Source organism: Choloepus didactylus, chromosome 2, assembly GCF_015220235.1.
Source record: "Choloepus didactylus isolate mChoDid1 chromosome 2, mChoDid1.pri, whole genome shotgun sequence".
Taxonomy (NCBI): Eukaryota; Metazoa; Chordata; class Mammalia; order Pilosa; family Megalonychidae; genus Choloepus; species Choloepus didactylus.
Window position 1 is genome coordinate 49,841,812 of NC_051308.1, and position 19,615 is coordinate 49,861,426.

Consider the following 19,615-nt stretch of genomic DNA (forward strand, 5'->3'; position numbering starts at 1 on the left):
TCCTTGGGGCCCTTTTGAATTCTGCACTCTTCAGCAGCTTGTTTTCTGCCCTGGGTCTCTTTGGACTTGAATCCCTATGTCTGATTATGCATGAGGATCTAACTCACTGCTGTGTTTTTAGTCGTGTCCCCAGTGAGAGGTGGGAGGGATCCTGGCTGCTGCCTCTGGGCACTTCCAAAATGCGTTGGACTGAGTGAGGGGGAGGAAAGAGGACCAGCCAGTTTGGAACAGAAGTTTCCTACCTTATATTTTTTTCTTTCTTCAGTTCAGCATTTGTGTACTCCTTCTCCAGTCTCTGCCTTCCTCCAAAGTTCTAAGCAAGGGAGATTTGTTCTTTTTTTCACTGAATCTCTGGGGAGGGTTTTCCAGGGGATGTCTTGTGTTACACTGACATCACTCCCATAATGGCTTTTTGACTGATCAGAGCTGTTCCCTTGTGGAATAAGAGAGTTTGCTGGATAGTTCTCTCTCCATAGTACAAAACATGCGTCTTAAAACCACAGTGTTAGGTGTGAGAAATGAAGTATGGAGGTGCAAAGTCTGTTATAGCCCAGAGGGCTGCAGACTGCTCCTTTGCAGGCCTTAGGACAGGGCCTGCCCGGCTATAGGGGTGACTTGCCGGGGTCTCTCTGGTATCAGATGCATAGGCTGCAGACCCTGGGCTGCGATTTCCTCCTGGCCTGGAAGATGGGGTATGACCCTGCTTTACACTGTACACATGCCTTGCAGACAGAGCAGATATAAATAAGCTGTGGCTCCAGCAGAGCTGTTTTTATCTTTAGAACCAGTGCATCTGGCCTCTGTCTAGGATGGGACTAGGGACTGAGGAGGAGGATCTCAAATACCTAGTTCCCAGGGGGGCTGGGTATGGCTGGTAAGGATGGGAGCTGTGTGTGTGCAGTCAGCACCCTGGCACTGAGAAAGGCATCTTATCTCCTGAGCATGTAGGCAGTGTGGGTACCCATGCATGTGGTGTGAAATATGTGCTTCTAGGGCTCTAGTTCCCCATGTGTGTCTTTAGTGGTACAATCTCTGCTCCTAAGCTAGGACACTGGTTCTCAAATAGAAGTGGAGGTTGAGGTGCGAGTGGGGTACAAGGGGAGCAATGTATGGATGTGCATTTTGACAAAGTTTCCAGGTGGCTATGTCAGTTCCCCTGGTTGAGCATTGTTCCTGGGGGAGAGGATGGAAGGGACTTGAGATTTCCTCCCATAATGTGCTGCCAAGGAAAAGGAACAAAGGGTATGGAGGAGCCTTTAGGGTCACAAAGTGGGTCACAAGCATCAAGGTAGAGCTTTTGATGGGAGGCAGGAAGAGGTTATACGCTTTTCAGTCTATTAGAGGTGCCACTTAGAATTGATCTGCCTGAGATGTCTTCTCTAATGATTTCTCCCGACAATAGGTCTGCCTTTCCTTTGTGAGGGAGGCACTGTGCTGTCTCCTCCTGGAAGGCCAAGGTGACCAGACTGGAACCATGGACAGGCAGGCTACTAAACCTGCTTCTGGACAAGCTAAAGGATGCCTCATGATTTACAGATGATTCCATCTGGGTTCTTAAGGCAGGAGAGAGCAGAGGGGCCAAAGCCCTGTTGTCACAGGGGTGGGTGTTTCCCTGGAATGCCCACAGTGCTGCACGTGATCCTGGGAACACGGTGCAGGTGAGGCTTCAGGTTGAGTTTCAGTTTTCAAACTGTGGCCATTTCTCCTTGTATCATGAACTGGCATGTGTGTATGAAAGTGAAGTCATGTGCTTTATCTGCCCAATCCTTTGCTTCCCTGGGTCACCCCCTCTGTATCTGTTACTAGCTATAACCACAGCATTCCACCTGGCTTACCTCCCTGCAATTGCTTTCTCACCCCCAGCCCAGTCAGTCTTCTAACCTTGCTGCCCTTTGTGCTTTGTCTGGATGAAGAAGAAACCCCTAGGGACAAAGTTTGGAGCTACCTCTCCTGCTGGGAGGTTACTTGGAAATAGCTGTGATGCAATATGTGTGCACAGCACTCTACCCTGCACCAGCATTGCCTGAGGGGTTGGTGAGCATTAGCATCCCAACGTCCAGATGAGGAAAATTAAGCTCAGGTGATTGGCTCAAGCCGTTCAACTAGTTATAGCTGGTATGTGATTCAAACAAGCTTTTCTAGCTATAGGTATAGCCCTAATAAGAGGACACTGTGATCACAAGAAAGGCAGACTCAAGCTCTGGCCTTCTGTCTTCTCCTCCAGGGTCCTCCAGGGAAGCAAGGTTTTGTAATAACCCAAACACTCAGGAGCATGTGTGCACAGCTCTCTTTCTTGACTTAATCAGTACGAGTCTGGATTTCACACTAAGTCATTTATCCATCCTGATGAATTAAAGGACCGCACAGCCCAAAGTACCTAGTGAGTTATTTCCACCTTAACTACTCTGGGAGTCCCGGCTTCTCAGTCTCTATCCTCCTCGTGGTCAGATGTTCTCTCTACTTCATAGTGTTGGCCCTAACTTCTTTAGAGAAGTTGCTGATGAAAAGAGAGAGACAGAAACTAGTGGATGGTGTGGGATAGGGCAGGAATGGAGGGCGTTAGCACACAGAGAGAAAGTACTTTTTTCCTAAAACCCAAGGCCCTCTCCCTGACAGAATGGTTTAAAGCATGGGCCTGGGCAGGGACTCAGATTGCCAGGGTTGGAGTCCCAGCTCCACTAGCTGTGTACCCTTGGGTAGGTCAATTACCCTTTCTAAGCCTCAGTTTCTTCATTTGTAAAATGAGGATAATAATTGTACCCACCTCCTGGGGTTGCTGGAAGGATGGCATGAGATAGCATGTCAAACATTTAACATGGGGCCAGGCACACTGTAGGTTCTTCAGTGTTAGCCCCTCCCACAGTGACTACTACCACATGTAGCGGTTATGTCAAAGCTATTGTGCTACCTTGGGTGGCATTTCTCCCTTTGTGTCTTCATGTGTGTTGTTCCTATCTGAAACACCCTTCCCCAACTCCTTCACCTTTTGTAATTCCAGCTCATCTTTCCAAAATATCTTAAGGGTCCTCTTCTGCCCCAACCACAAAGAATAAATGCATAATACATTTATTGAGCATCTATTAAATGTCCCTACACTCTTCTCAAGGGTTTACTTATCTTATCCAACTTAATTTTTCATCACAGCCTAATGAAAGTGTTTGTATAATCTGCTTTTATAGATGAGGAAACTGAAGCTTGGGGAACATGACCCCAAGTGGATCTGACTTCTAAAGCATGTGCTCCTGTTACCACTCCATGCTAACTCCGTGAGCTCCCACACTTTCCCCTCACTCCCACCCTGGGCCCACTTAGCCCATTGTGCTCCCCGACAAGCCTGGCACCCCCTGGAGGGCAGGGCTGTGCTTTATGCCCCTCTAGCTTCAGGCCCTGGCGGCAAGCAGTCTCATCTCGATAGATTTCTGACCTGAACTGGCTTTGGCCCCTCTGGGAGCCCCTACCCTCCCCAACACCCAGGTCTTCATGTTTTCTGAGCAGTTCACATAGTCATGATGCTCTTGAGAGAAAAATGTAGCATTTTACTTCATACTGAACATAATTTGTCATCCTGAGGCCAGTAAATTATGGACTTTTCAAAAAACCAAACCCAGCTGCCTTATCATATCAACCTATCTCCAGTTTGTTTTTCCATGTTTCAAGTTTCTTAAATGGCCCATTTTGTTACTCTTAATGCTTTATGCTGTGCCGTAAAACCAGGCAGGGTTAGCTGGTGGGTGAGAAAACTATGAGGAAAGTAACGTCACTGGAGGTCCAAGGCCTGCAGGAACATTAGGATGGGGTCCTGCCCCACTGACTCTGTTCTGTACCCTAGAGTGCCCACGGTGAGTCTGCTGAGTCGGCACTAGTAGGGCCCCTGCTCTGGGAGGAGAAAAGGCCTGGCTTTCCACTGTCGAGGGTGGGTAATGTGGGTGTGTCCTGCAGAGTTTCCTGAAAGCAGTAGGTGCCCCACAAATGTTTGCTTGGCTTTGTGGTCCCCCATCCAGTGAACCCAGCTTTTTGTCAGGTGTAAGGAATAAGCCAAAAATGACTACAGGTTTACGAGTGTCCTCTCAGTCATCCTTTAGGAAGCAGGGATGGTTGCCCCTCACCAATCCCAGGCAGCACACAAGAGGGCTGAGCCTGGCTGGAAGTGTGGGCTTAGGCAGAGAGGTGTGGAGTGTGGCCACATGTGTGAGCATGCATGCATGCACACAAAGGACAGCAGAGTGGCAGTGACCTCACAAGTCTTCAGTGCAGAGGTTCCAAGACACTGGTGGGCAGATCTGGATCAGGCTGCCTGAGTCAGAATTACCTGGGGTGGGTGACTGTTGCAAATGTCAATTTCTAGCCCTGCCACTGAAATTCTCATACAGTAGATATGGTGTGGGGCCTAGAAATTTGGGTTTGTACCTGCACTGTTTCCAAAGTACAGCCAGGTTTCAGAATCCCTGATCCAGTCCAACAAAGGACATGAGTTAACTTGCCCAAGGTCACACAGAGGCTAGGCAGTGGCAGAGTTGGGACCACTCCCAGCCCGTGCTTTCTCCTGCTCTCTGCATATTTCAGTTTGGTTATGTGTATCTGAATGCAATATAAACCAAAATAGGTCCCTTTTGGTTTATCCATGGTTTTCTATCATACCTTAGCCCCTGTTCATTTATGCAAACCACTGCAAAGTAACATTATATATGTATTTCTATTCCACAGCCTGAGTTCTTTCAAGTAACTGTGTTCCCATTCAGGTGCCCCCCTGCCACCTGCCCCCGCCACCCGCCCCATCCTCTGTGCTATTAGGACTCACTCCAGCTTCGCCTCCTAGGCCTGCCTTTCCCCTACTTTTGCTGCTGGGCCCTTCTTGCTCAATCCCCTGCTCCCATAGGCATAGGCTTGGCTGGGGCTTGAGAAAGGCTTAGGCTTGAGAGGGACTGGGCTCTTCTTTAATGCAACTTGGAAGAGGTGATCAATTGTCCTGACTCAGCTCAGATCCCAGAGGGATTGATTTTTCAAAAAAGTTGTAAATAGTTGCTCAAAAAACCCTACAGCTTGAGGGGACAAGTGTCAATTCGGTCCAGCTCAACAAGCATTTACTAATGGTCTCAGGGCTGTTGCTTGGTGTGGCCTCAGAGGGAAGCCGAGATGGAGGAGCAGGGCACAGTGGCCATCCCTGCTCTGGAGGCAGCCTCTGTCTCCACATGTTGCTGTAAATAATGCACTGCGCATTTTTTCTCGGGCCTCCAATGCCCAATGTGTCAGACAAAGGAAAATACATGCTCCTGTGGGCTGGCAGGACTCTGACTGGCCAGGAAGGATCCAGGCTTATTGCATCACTGTTTCCTGGGCCAGTGCCAGGAGAAGGGGAGTGAACTGTCTCTAGGGTTGGCCCTTTCCAGTGGGTGATTAGTGGGTCCCAGGTACCTGGTAATGATTTCTCCAGACAGATCCCAGCCCCTCTCTCTTGGTGTGGCCCCTAAGAGTCCCTGATGTGAAGAGAGGTGATGTTAAGGCAAGAACACTTGCCTACAGCTTTAAGTGTCTGTTTCTAACCATGTGACTTTGAGCAAGTACATCTCTCTTACCTGCTAAGCTCTAGTTTCCTCAATGGTCAAACTGTGATGGAGGCCACTGCATACCTCACAGGAATTTTAGATTAAGTTTGATAGTACATTTGGGTACATGGAATAAGCCATAAAACACAGTGCAAAGTATTATCATCATTCACTTTATTCTGGAAAGAACCTTGGAGATGAAATGATTTTTTGGGCCATGGAACCCTTTCCTTAAATGAAATCTTACAATGAAGCCTGCTACATGAAATAGGAAATCAGAAAGCAAGCAATCATGCAAGCCTGGCACTGCTCTGATAGGAGCTGGGGAGAAGGCAATGCAGCTGGAAAGGGAATGCGTTAGGCAGCTTCCCTTATCTACACACTGCTCTTCAGAAGCCCCGTGAGTTGTACGTAAGACATTCCACCAATAGTCTCTTTCTCTCTCCCCCTTAGACCACAAACGTCAGAAGCAGATTGTTTTTTTGGCTGCACATAACTCCTTTAACTCAAGCATGGGCCTCAAACAGGAACAGCCATTATTCATTCGTTGATACATTTATTGAGCACTCCAAATGCTAGGCATGATGCTGAAATGGGGAAAAAAACTGAATAAGGTATTGTGCCTGTTTCTAGAGAACGTACAACTAAAGAAAGAAAAACAAGCAGAGGGTTCTTCTCACAATGGGTTGCAATGATCTGTGATGGAGGTACTTGGGCTTCCACTGCATGGGGCCACTAGGTAGAATTTTCTGACTGGGGGTAGGGGAGAGTCAGGGAAGGTTGTTGGAGTAGATGACCCCTAAGATGAATCCTGAAGGTCACAGAGACGTCAGATAGTAGGGATGGGACAGAGAATGAGATTGAAGGGAGCTTCAGGCTCGGTGGGTGGATTTTTCCCTAACTAGAAATTCTTCATCATGGCCAGAGCATACAGAGTGGTTGGGGAGTGGGAGGTAGTAGAGTTGAGCAGGGACGAGAACATGCAGGCATCAATAGCCACATCAGGAAGTTTGGACTTGATCCAAGCCCATCTACTAGGGTCGATGCAAGCTCCAAGGGCTCAGAGGTAGGCTTAGAGACAGGGGGTACCATTTGGCTGGAACATGGAACAGGAAATCTCTTTCCCAAACATCAGGGCTGTACACAAATACACAGGGCATTCCCATCCTCCCACACTGATATGATTTCAGTGTTTTCCAGAAAGGCTTCTGGGGGAACATTACACTTTTGAAAGAGAGGATCTGGTGCAAAGAGTTTAAGAGATGGTGCATGTGATATGTTCCTCTTGGACATTTGTAAGGAATAACATCATGTTATGGCATTGAGAAATCCTGCAGGAAAAAAATTAATATTGCACTGTGGCTCAAACTTATTTCACCTTGAAACATTTTGTTCTCCTTGTAGCACTTGTTAAAACCCTTCAGAACACTTTGGAAAAGCTGAACAGACTTGTTCCCCAGGCTACTGGCCAGACCTGCTCACCAGAGAGAGCCTTCTGAGCTGTTGGGTTTGGGGTCTTGCCCTGTGTTCCCAGGGCACAATCAGGCATGGGAACCTGTGGAGTATCTCTGAGCAGTGAGAGAGCTGCTGTAGCTGGTGCTGGCTGCACAGACCTCATTGTCATGAGCAACCCCTGCCCACCCAGATCTAAAATACTAGGCAAAATGCATGGTCATGGCTGCCTCTGAGACAAAGATTCCATGACTCACTTCTCCAAAAAAGCAGTTGAAATGAGTAAGCAGAGCCCCAGACCCCAGATCAGCAAAGCTATTAATTAGATCACATCACCTCTGTAAAAACTCTTTTAGTTGGCCCCTTGGGAGTAGCTGGTTTTACTCTCTGATCCTCAAAGAAGGGCTCAGGCATTTCTGCAGGTCAGAAAGCTCTTCCCTGGCTTACCAGCCCATTGGTTGAGACAGGGATGTTCGGGTGGGGCTGCCTCTGGCACATGGGAGGCTTTAAAAGGGTCAACACAGACCCAGATACTCTTATCTCCTCCCAGAGAGAGCCTCAAACAGTGAATGCCTGAAGCATGCCTACAGCCATTATTGACGATGTGCCCACATCAGAGGATGCCGCCTGGTTTGGGCCGGGGGCCCTGTACCAGGGCAAAATTCTGACTTATGGGGCATTTGGTTGAAGAACCAAGTATATCCATGCCCTCAAGAATGAATGTTATGCCTCTGTAAACCTATTGATATATACTGCTATACAACCTCCTGTGATAAGATTGCGCTGACTCCTCAATATCTTTAGAATTACTTTTTCTTTAGTCTTAAAATATATGATTTCAAGTTTCAAGGGTTGTTTCTCACCTTTGATGTCGAGAGAATTGGTAGAAGAACCATGTATGTTTCTAGCCAAACCTTTCCTGTTATAGCATTGATTTTGACCTCTGTGATTTAATCTTTTCAGGCAGAAGACATTGTCCCATTGATTCATTAGCTAATATTTATGTTACTCATTCAGTCATTTATTCTGTAAATATTTATCCTAAGTGCTAAAAATAGTGAACAAAGTAGACAATCCCTGATCTTTTAGAGTACATAATACATTTTTAAAAAGCAAAATGTACAATGTGACATGCACAGGACTGTGCTAGGCTCTCAGGGAGCTTTCAGAAGGAATAAGATATAGATTTAAATAACTAGCATTTTATTCAGGAATTGTTGCTTACAAGGAACAGAAACCCACTCAAACTAGCTCAAAGTAAAAAGGGGGCATAATGCTAAGAATCAGATGTACTCCAGAAATAAAGAACAGGAACTACAGCATTCAGCTCTAAACATCATCATCTCTTTTGGGTACATTCACGTTCTCATACTTTCTTTCGAAGGGAAGGAAGGAGAGAGGAGAAAGAGTGTGAGTTGGGAGGAGATAATTGGCATCTCTACTACAGAGAGCATGATTACACAGAGGTGTGGTATGAGCACAGAAAGGGCTGTTAGAATTGGAAGAGATTACTTAGAGTGCAATGCAATCAGGGAAGACTTTCTGGAAGAGGTGGTGTTTGAACTGGGCCTTGGTATAAAGAGGATTTGGATGCCAGATAGAGGTCAGGGGAAATTCCCAGAACAGAAAACAGCATGAGCAGAAGCACAGAGGTTAAAGACTGCCAGTCACCCTGATCAGAGAACTAAGTGAATAAGTGTGTATGTTTTGGGGGAAGGGGGTTTCTTAGAAAAGGGTCTTTTTACTTATCATCATCCCTTCATTCCTCTGATACCTTTAGTTGGGTTCGTCTGATCTTCTTCAGAGTGGTGGCAGGGGTCTCCTGAGTCCTGTGGCTTGGATCTGCTAGCCAGACAACAGGAACAGATAGGGGAGGGAGGCAGAGGTATAAAATCCCACTTGGGTCAGGGCAGGGATGGGACAAGGAAGCAGTTAAACCTTGGTGGGAGAAATGCCTGTCTAGTGGTGGTCAGAAAGCTAGTTACTGGAACCCAAGTGACAAGGTTTGAAGATTTAACCAGGTGGCAAGAGGAGCGGCCACACCATTGGTGACCTGCAGGCAAAGCCATTCGCCATAGGAGCTCTGATCCAGAAGTCGGATGATAGGCTGGAGCCTCCAGTCTGTCTGCCATCAAGTGATTAAATGGTTAGTGGGTTCCTCTGTGCTAGCACTATAAAACAACAGTATAGCTTCATGGAGGAGGTAGTGTGTTGTGTATCATCTGCATCTAGAGGCAAAAATGATTGACATCTTGAGAAGGCAGGGATGGATTCATTTTCGGTTTCTACAGTAGACCAGAGCTTTCTCATAAGTAATCTCGGGTGTGCTTTGCACCCAATCTGAAAAGTAGGTATTTTTCCCACTTTTTAATGAGGCAACTGAGTCTCAGAGAAGATAAGATAGCTGTTGAGGCCACACATTAGGTGGTGGCACTGGAGCTTCAACTTAATTGTGTCTGGAACCAAAGCCCAGGCACGTTACTATGTGTTTCCTTCCCAGGTAGTCCACAGGGAGGTTCTCGGGTTGGTCAGAGGCCTCCACAGATTGTGATGATGGAGAAGCTGCTGTTCCCCCTTACTATGGCTCTCTCCTCTACTTCTCAATACCTCTGGTCCTCAAAATAGAGGTTCACATAGGAAAGACAATCTATTATAGATTGCTCCCCACAAGTTCACGTATGGGATGTGGCAAAACATGTCCCAGAGTATATAACTGCTGCATGCAATATAAGTAAAAAATGACAGGGCTTTCCCAAAGCCAGATGTTGGCCCAGGGAAAAGTCCTATGATTTGTGGCTTACACTGCATTCAGAGCCAGATTCATGAGTCTGCTTTGCTGATGTTCTGCATAACCTCTGCATGAACTACTGTCATCGTCAGGAAGTAGATGTTGGCTATCTAATGGACAAAGGGTTTAATGTGACAGCCACCCTGAGCCTTGATTTCCTCATCTCTAAAATGGGGATACTAATATGTGTTCCAGTTATTTATTGTACTGTTGTAAGGAACTCATGAAATAACATGGCTGTGAACTATCCAGTGTTTGCTATTACTATTGGGACAAGTTTATGTACAAGCTCATGGGCCTCCTACTATAAGCTTCCCAAGGAAAAAGCTTTCCATGTGGAACTTGTTTTTGTGTTTCACAGCCACCAACAGTCACTGAGGGTCCAGATCTGTGGATGGCAGTGGCAACCTTAGCTGTAGCCCTGCCTGAGGACCCAGTTGAATTTTATTGGCCTGGAGTGTGGTTTAGACCAGAGGTGCTCAAACTTTTGCTCATCAGAATCTTCTGGGGAGCTTTTTAAATTACACATTCAAGGTACTTTCCTCTGGAGAGTCTAATGCAGTTGATCTGAGGTGGGGTCAGAATAATGGTTTTTGAAAAATTCCCCAGGTATTTCTGAATTGCAGCCAGGGACAGGTTCAAGGAGGCCCAGGCTGAGAAGCCAGGACAGTCTCCTGGAGGATGCCATCTGGAGTCTTCAGCCTTCTGGCAGGTGGGGATGGAGCGGATGGAGTTTGTTTCTCTTGAAGAGATAACAATGAGAGCCAGTTCCCTCTGTTGGAAAGCTGGAAAAGAGTGTCAAGAAAAGGAAAGTGATCTCAATCACTGAGAAAGGGCCCCTGACTCCTTTCAGATATGTGGACATCCTCTGGGCTCAGCTCCTTGGTGGTCTGTGGGCTGGAAGGAGAGTGCTGTGATGAGGTGGAAGGGCTGACCTTTGCTGCTGGGGCCATCACCTGGTTAACATATCCATGTCATTCTGTCTTACTCCAGATTGTGTTCCGAAAGATCAGTGATGTGAAACGGGAAGAGGAAGAGCGGATGAAGCGGAAAAATGAGGCGCCCCTGATCTTGCCCCCGGACCACCCTGTCCGGCGACTCTTCCAGAGGTTCCGGCAGCAGAAAGAAGCAAGGCTGGCCGCAGAGAGAGGCGGCCGGGACCTGGATGATCTGGACGTGGAGAAGGGCAGTGTCCTCACAGAGCATGCCTCGGCCAACCACAGCATCATGAAGGCCAGCGTCGTCACGGTCAGGGAGAGCCCAGCCACGCCTGTCTCCTTCCAGTTGGCTGCAACCTCGGGAGTGCCAGACCATGCCAAGCTGCACGCACTGGGGTCAGAGTGCCCAGGCCTCAAGGGGAGTGGGGGCGACTGTGCCAAACGCAAAGGTTGGGCCCGCTTCAAAGATACTTGTGGGAAGGGTGAGGACTGGAACAAGGTCTCCAAGGCAGAATCGATGGAGACACTCCCTGAGAGGACAAAGGCATCAGGGGAGGCCACGCTGAAGAAGACGGACTCCTGCGACAGCGGCATCACCAAGAGCGACTTGCGTCTGGACAACGTCAGCGAGGCCAGGAGTCCCCAGGACCGGAGCCCCATCTTGGCAGAGGTCAAGCATTCTTTCTACCCTATCCCCGAGCAGACACTGCAGGCCACAGTCCTGGAGGTGAAACACGAGCTAAAGGAGGACATCAAGGCTTTGAATACCAAAATGACAAATATTGAGAAACAGCTTTCTGAGATACTCAGGATATTAACTTCAAGAAGATCCTCTCAGTCTCCTCAGGAGCTGTTTGAAATTTCGAGGCCCCAGTCCCCAGAGTCAGAGAGAGACATTTTTGGAGCAAGCTGAGAGGTCTGTTAAAAAATCAAAGGCAAAAACTTATAACCCTGTCCTACTATAACCCTGCCCTAGACACCTCCCTCACCATACACACCCCCCCACAAGATCAACATTTTTCAGGGTAGGCTTTCCTGACAGAAAATCAAAGTGGGACCAGTGGTTTAGGCCTCTTCTCTTTCTCTGGACAAAGACATGGGAAGAGGAACATGCCACCACCTTGCAAGATGGCAGCTGCATCTGAACTGTCTTTGCACAATTTTGGAAGAGGGGGCATGCTAAGGGTATTTTCCTTCATTTTAAATTTTTTACTACCATGATGTTTGTAAAAGATAAAAACCACCAGAAGAGAGCAGCTATTTGGGGGTCAGTAGGAGAGTGCCAGCAGATCCTTCATGTACATACCGTGCTGGGCTCCTTCACTGAGAACCCCAAAGACTGCAGTAGGCAGGGATTTCCCAGCACCCCCTGTCTGTGTACAGCCCATTTCTGCCATCACCGTGTATTTTCCTACAGTAGTCATTTGTAATAAGCTCGGGACAAAGGGAGCTCAAGGGAGGGTAGAGTCCTTTCAGCTAACAGTTACCGCCAAAAAGCAGCTGCAGGCACTGTGGGTGCCTCCCAGCGACACCTAGAACCGGGAATCCTCAGGTTTCCTTTTGTAAAAGAGGTGAGCTCCTTTCTCAAGTGCAACAGCTGGAGAGGAATCCTTGGGCCCCAGGGTTTCTCTGTTCTGTGGTCAGGCTGCTCCTACAGGATAGCAGACAGGGAAGGTGCCGGAGACCCTGAATGGATCCCTGGCCCTGCTCCATGCCACTGACCTCACCTCACAGGACCCTTTGGCTTCTTTCCCTTCTCCGACCTCTTCCCGAGTGTTCCTGCAGCATTCCTCAGGGCATGGAGCATTGGCAGGAAGGGTCATGAGCCCAGAATTGCTTTGTTAACAAAGCAGACACACATACAACCTCAGAAAAACGACTGTAGCAAGCGCTATGTTTATATTATGATTCTTATTGGAATTGCCCTTTAGAGGTTTGTATTTTGTCCACAGCGTGGGGTCAGTGGGGCACTTAGGAACCATACCTGGACTTCTTTTAAAGTCAACCTCTTTGTCTCCTACTAACATGAGTAGGACTTCAAGAGAAACTGTAAGAAGATTGGGGGACCATGATTGATTATACTTTCTTCAGGAGCTGGAAAGAGAATGAAGAGGCAAGCGATGGAGAGAGGTGACTGTGTAGCTGTGGTCTGTGGAGAAAGGGACAAGCCCAGAGTGATGCTCATGGAGCTGCCTAACAGCCACCCAAGTCCCTTTACCACGATGCTTGGAGCATTTCATTGCCTCATTGTCTCCTGGGTCAGGTTGTCCCCATGCTTGGGCTTCTCTCAGTGGCCTCTGAGAAAGGGAAGAGGTCTCTTGTTTCCAGGAGGAGTGGGAGCTAGCTTCAAGATATTCCCTGCAGAGAGGTATCAGGAGCCTAAAAATTGACACAGTTGAAAGTTCAGCTCTGAAAACTCAGCCTCAGGAGAGTGGAATTAGGAGAGCGCTGATAGCTGGCTGTTCGGATCCAGACCCTCGGGCAGCACGGACACTTGCAGTCCCTGCCCACTGTGCGTGTTACGCTGCGGTGACCCCTCCCTAGCACCTCTGCCCAGCATTGTTTTGCTGAAGAGATTCTGAATCCCAGTGTTGATTTCTCTCAGTACTGAAGGGAACCTGACAGGGCAGATCCTACCCTACCAAACATGATCAGTGTTTCTGAAGGCCTCCTGCCCAGGCCTGCCCATCTGTCTGCCTACCTGCCCCTTTAGTCCTGCTCACCTGCCATGGGCCCATCCCAGGACTGGGCCTTCAGTTGTCTGGGCAGGGCAGGGATGCCCTCTCCTGCTCACAGAGGAGGTGGGCAAGGGCCTTCTCACAGGCTCTCTGCAATACGCAGCTTCTCCCAGGAGGCTCATAGGGGTGACCCTGGCTTCCCAAGGCTGGAACATGATGAGAATTAGCCTCAGGTGGTCACATACAAAGACGAGGAATTGTAATTTTCCAAGGCCAAGTCATGACTGTTTGTGACTCTGCAAAAAACCATAGGGCTTTCAATCTTTTGAAGTTGAGAAGCTGCCAAGTAGTCCTTGGGCAGAGGCCATAAAGTATCAGGAATCCCATCTGCCAGCCCCCCTTAACCCTTTATTTTGCCATTCCTTAGACATGCCTGTTAACCTGCTTCTCAATTTTAAGACCTACTACTTATAAGGCAGGGCAGGGATCCTAATGACCCCAATATCCAGCTTCAGGAGGACCTGCCCTTGGTGACTTGATAACAGATTCTTGTCCAGCCCTCTGCAGGCCAGTGTAGAGAGGCCCTTCCCTTCCCTCCAGCTCTCCCTAAGGGTATTGACATCTATTAAGAAATAACTCCCCATCCCCATCTGAGGGGAAAAGATGCTGGCCAGGCTTTGAAGCCCAAAATTGTCTTGGGGGGGAAAGAAAGCTTCATGATTATACTCCTGGATTGACTCCTAGGATTCAGACTGTACTAACCCCTGAAGTCCAGATCCTGTGGGGGCAGTCTGATCATCTTGGGCTCACATGTGTTCCTGTGGGTGGCAGGGAGGGCATCACAAGTGTAGCTCTGTAAGATTTTATACTTCTCCATTTCAGGATTTTAGGAATTTTTGCTATAATTGTTTTCTCTGAAAAAAAAATAATTTAAAAATGAGCCAAATCTTTTCACCTTTCATTTTTATGATATGCACTCGGCCGCAGGCTACTTTGTGCTAACTACCTACCTTTGCTAGGGCATTCCTCTGGGTTCCAAGACAAAGATCATGGGCTTCAGGTACCAGGGACCTGACCTTCAGTATAAACCATTATCTTGTGGTTAAAGAGCGATTAGGGAAACCAAAAGTTACTAGGTGTTGCAATGAACATTTAGACTTTAGAAAAACTATGCTAAGAGATACAGATTTACCTGAGATTTTTTCCTCCTTTTGAGGGGAGGAGGATATGATGTGTTATAACATTGCTTGGTAATTGCTGGTTACTTGATCTCTGCTACACTTACTTTGAATGTAGTTTATAGGGAAGCTCCAGTCTCCAGAGAGTATCCTGACAGGCTGCTTTGAAGCAGAGAGGCCCTGTTCCTACCACATGGCTGCTTGTGGAACATGCTGTCCTCTGCTGATGGGGTGGTAGGAGCGATGGTTGAGTCTAAGAAATAAGGTGATTAACAAGATGGTATGTTTGTTCTTGGTGGCAGGTGCCGACTCCAGCAGTGTGTGCTGCCATCCCATATGCCCACGACGGCTCCTCCACTGGGTATGATGAGTATCGAAAGAAAGGAAAGAGAGGCAGTCATGTGGTTGAAAAGTCCCAGTCTAGGGCTCAATTCTGGTATCTCCACCTTCTCCCACCTCCTTCCCTCACACTGACCCCTCCCCACTCCCAGCTTGGTTCTTTCTATGACTGTTCTTTATTCCCTTGGACTCAGACTGATTCTGAGGGCAAAGAGCCTGTAGCTAGGAGTAGGCAACCAGTGGTTTTAAAAAACTGATGCTGTAATGTGGGCCCAAGTGTTTAAAAGCTGTGCCAATTTCAGCAGCCCTCCAACAAACTTTTGGAAATAAGATTTCTTGCTTTGTTTTATTCTTGTTATCCAATTCCTGGGGCCTGTTTTACCCTCCACCTCCTTGATCATCTTTGCTATTGCTGGCCAGACAACGGGGCCGTTCCTGGAATCCTCCTCTTTCAGAAGTAGCTGGGCATGGGGTAAAAATGTATTCTACCACATCATCCCACCCAGCAGTCTTGCACTCCCAAATCCTTAAGTGGAAGGTGAAGGTATAGAGGCAACTTATTTTGCTGTCCATGCCTGTGTGGACTAAGTGAAAGTAGAAATAGCAGGTGTAGGAAGATCCTCATCTCCCCTTGTTGCACTGATCACCATATCTCACCATTTCTCATATTCAGACATTTTAGGAGCCTGGTAGAAATACAAATTGCCGATAGGCATTTGATTAATATATTGAACAATGTTTTGCAAAAGAGATGTTTAACCTTAAGGTCCTGAAGTGAACTCCAACTGTGAAGGATCTGACAAGGCTCCTTCCTTTATTCTCCCTCCTCACATTGTATTGCTTAAAGAGGAGGCCCACTGAGGGCACCCTCAAGCTTCAGGACGGCCTCTCTGTCAGTAAATCATTTTTATTGCTCCATATACTGCCTTGTTGCTTGCTTCAGTAAAAACGACCTTCACCAGCTCCTTTGCCCTCCAAATGGAGACTTCACTGTCCTCTCAACATCCACTGCAACCACCAGAGAAAGCACCCAGTTTTTTCACTGAAGGTGTTCACATTAAGAAGAGTTTTAATTTCTGCACCTCACAGTGCAAAATAATGTGAATTTACCTTCAGCTTAAAATTAGTTTCAAATGAAACTTCACTGTAATGTGAGCATAACAGACTTATTCTGGAACCTCTAGAACTGGACTTAAATCCCTTGCAGGTGACAGACCTGGTGGGGGCCCTTCCTGCCCCGCCATTAAACTCTTGTCTTAGAGCTTACGTCTCTTCTTGATCTGTGACTTCTGAGTCATCAAAGGGATCCACTAGTTGTTCAATGAGAAGTTCACAGCTCTTGTATCAGGACATGAACTGATTTTGTGTTAAGAAGGATGCAACTCCTAATGAATGTATTCTCTTAATATTCAGATGCTGTATTTGTGCATCAGCTGGAGACTGTCCACATCCGATATTTAGCTGACCCTGCAAGGACTTTTATTCATGAGCAATTCATTCTGGGGCTTCTCCTGATATTAACACTCTTTCCATTGAGTTTCACCAAATCTTTTATTGGGTTTTTCTTTTTCCTTTGCATCTGTCACTTTGTCCAAATGAGCATGAAATAACAGAAGTGCAAATGAGCTGATACTATTTTTATGGTCAGCTGAGAATGCTGCCAGGAACTCCACTGTATGTCTGGCTTGGGAATGTTAAGAGGAATATGCAGGCCCCTCCACTGATGATATTCCCATCTCAACATTTTTAAACAAGCACAAATGATATTTGTAAAAAAAAAAAAAAAAGTTTAATTTTATTTATTATGGTAATAAACTATTTTATACATGATACTTGTTTTCGCCTTTCCTTACATAAGTTGAGGGCACTGAACTGGGTATTCTAGCCTAAGAAAACAGAACAAGGATGGTATTGTCTACTCCTTTTCAAGAATTTGGGAAGCTCTAATTTGGATAGCACATATAATTGTTGTCTTTGGAGAAACTGAGAAATTCTAGAGATTGTGTGGCAAGTACTCCCTAGTGAGAGAGCCCATGTGAAGGTGCTTTGTTATATGATCTTGAAACACAGCTGTACATGGCTATACAAATGAAAAGAGATGCTTTCAAAACCTTGCTTCATTGGAAAACTGGGTATGACACATAATTGACTTAACATACATCCAAAGTTGACCAACCATCAAGAAGGGAACTTCTAAGATTTGAACAATGTGCAAGGAAATCTGTATAAAATGTAATAATGCTTCCTTGCCTTTTAAAACACAGTATGAAGATCATAACTGGATGACTCCGTGTCAACAGTATGAGTTTCAGATCTGTGCTTAAATCATGGATGGTCTCAGAATCTATTAAGGTAGAGAACCTCTTGCCCTCAGCTGAACTATCCCGTACAACAGCACTGTTTCCGTTCCATGACTGTTTTAATAGGTATTGCTTCCTGCTCCTGACAAGACTCCACAGTACTGCCAATCTGAATTGTTATTTAAAACCCAGTAGACCCCCATTTTAAAAGAGCTCTTTTCTTAAAGTCAATCTAAATTAATTCAGGGATGAGGAATCTGTGATCAGGGTTATTGTTTAAAATTCCAAATGAATGAGGTTAATTTCAAAAGTGTCACCTAATAAAGCACTAAGCATCATGTTCTTTAGCTATCCTTAATGGGGAAAGAAAGCTCTCTTCATGAGTATGATTTTTATAACTAGTCAGGAGGAGTAGTGATACAGAACCAAGTAATAGATATTACATTTTGGGCCCCAATGGGTAGCAACATAAAGAAGAGAGGGTTTAAGATGCAACATTTTTGTTTGTTTTTTAAAGAAAGGCCTCTGAGAGGCTTCTCAAAGTGCATGGCAAAAGCCCAGCACTGTTACGGTAAAGTGGCTGCTCACATTGGCCACGCTAAAGGGGACTCTATTTTACAGATGCATTCTAGAACATTTGCAAATAAACTCATTACATTATGGTTAATTTCTTATGTTTAGTAAACAATTATATTATTTTAAATAGGTGAGAAGTCTTAAGGGGAAATCCCCCTACTAAATTACTATTCTCCAAATATATAGATCATTATACAAGTATAGGTATCGATATATTTTCTTTCTAGGTCTGTAGTTCTTAATAGAACAAAAGATTTTCTGCTCTCTCTTCAGACAAATTAATCCCAAGAAATAATAAAACTTTTAAGTGTTCTTGGGTGGTCCCCAAGAATTAGTCAAAATTACTGAGGTTCAGCTGTCCTTCAGATATCAACTCGCTTCCTTCCTTGGGGACTGTCTTGGAGATCGTGCTCAGAGCTTTTCAGCTTGCTGGCAGAGCTAGCCTGGGGTCAGAGGAACTTGGGGCTGGAAGTGACCTTGAGACTTTGTATAGTCTATTTCCCAAAACCCCACTTGAAATTGCTTACAGCTGATGACTGTGGAAAGTGACATGTCCTCAGCTGGAACTGCTCTGTCTGTCCAGGCACCTCAAGGGTCCTTCAAAACCACTCCAAGATTTTAGTTCACATGCATGAACAGAGAAGCTTTATCATTTTCATATTGTAGTTGGGGAGAAATAAGAGGTTAAAGCAGGAAAACGGGTCCTGGATAATTCCTGAGGATGACTCTGATTCATACAATAGTTTAAAAGAAATTCAGGACTATTATTTTCAGAAAATCCACTGACTCCTCTTACGTAGTTTAAAGAATGAATAATCCTCATGTTTTACACAAATGGTATCTTTGGAAGCGTTCAAAACACTTTTGTATTATTTATATACATACATACATTAGACACTCCCCTACCATCATCTTTCTGCACCTTTTTTCCTTAGCAAGCCCTTTCCTTACAGATAAACTTCTGTGAAACTCCCACCAGCTGATCACAAGTCCTGAATTAGTTTTAGTCCATGAAGTTTTACTGTATTCATTTGAGTGTTCACCTTTCCCCCAAGTCTTGCCCCCTACTTAAAACTTCCCAGCACCTTGGAATCACTTGCCCGGTGTCTCCTTTACCAAACCAGTGGCTGGACTACTTGCTGCCCAGGTTTGCTTGCCCCTCTCTGGACTTTGCTTCAGCTAACACATTATGTGCCCATCCCATGTCACCAACATTTGGCCTCCTCCTATCTCTCTTCCAAGCAGAGAAGATGGGAGGAAAGAAAGTCAGCAAAAGGACTGGTTCTACGCTCTAGGAATTGATAATCACAGCCAAAACCATGTGACACACATGAGGCACTGGCATAGACCACGTCTAAGTCAACCTTTCCCTCAATGACAATTGAAGCCATGCATTTGAGATGTTCTAAGTTCTCTCATAATTGGATACACTATGGATTCAAATTTAAAAGCCCACTTGACCCCCAAACTCAAAGCCAAACAGAAGTACTCTAAACTATCTACCAGTTGGGGTCACTGGTGTCTGTCCAGCATCTTTCTAGAGGTGGGAATAATCAAGAGTTGATGTTAAGTGTTTTAGTTTGCTAAAGCTGCCAAAACGCAGACTGCATAAAACGGGCAGGCTTTTTAACAATGGGGATTTATTAGCTTAAAAGCTTATGTTCTGAGGCCATAAAAATGTCCAAATCAAGGCATAATCAAAACCGTACCTGGACTCCTCTGTCAGGAGGCAAAGCACATGATGGCATCTGCTGGTCTCTTCCTTCTCTTCAGGACTTTGTTGCTTTCAGCTTCTTGCATCTGGGTCTTTCTTTCTGGGCTTC

The 19,615-nt window shown here is 46.1% G+C and overlaps 1 protein-coding gene across 3 annotated transcripts in view; it reads left to right on the plus strand.

Moving 5' to 3' along the window:
- Positions 1–16,696, plus strand: part of KCNH1 (potassium voltage-gated channel subfamily H member 1) — a 405,567-nt gene extending 388,871 nt beyond the window's left edge. For 2 of the 3 annotated variants that reach the window (XM_037824535.1, XM_037824541.1), the window contains exon 11: positions 10,777–11,891. In XM_037824535.1, coding sequence (XP_037680463.1) covers positions 10,777–11,634 — 858 coding nt within the window. In that variant the 3' untranslated portion in view covers positions 11,635–11,891. Of the gene's footprint in view, positions 1–10,776; positions 11,892–14,879 lie in introns of those variants that run through there. The other variant, XM_037824539.1, reaches the window with a different exon arrangement.
- The last annotated feature ends 2,919 nt before the right edge of the window (positions 16,697–19,615 follow it).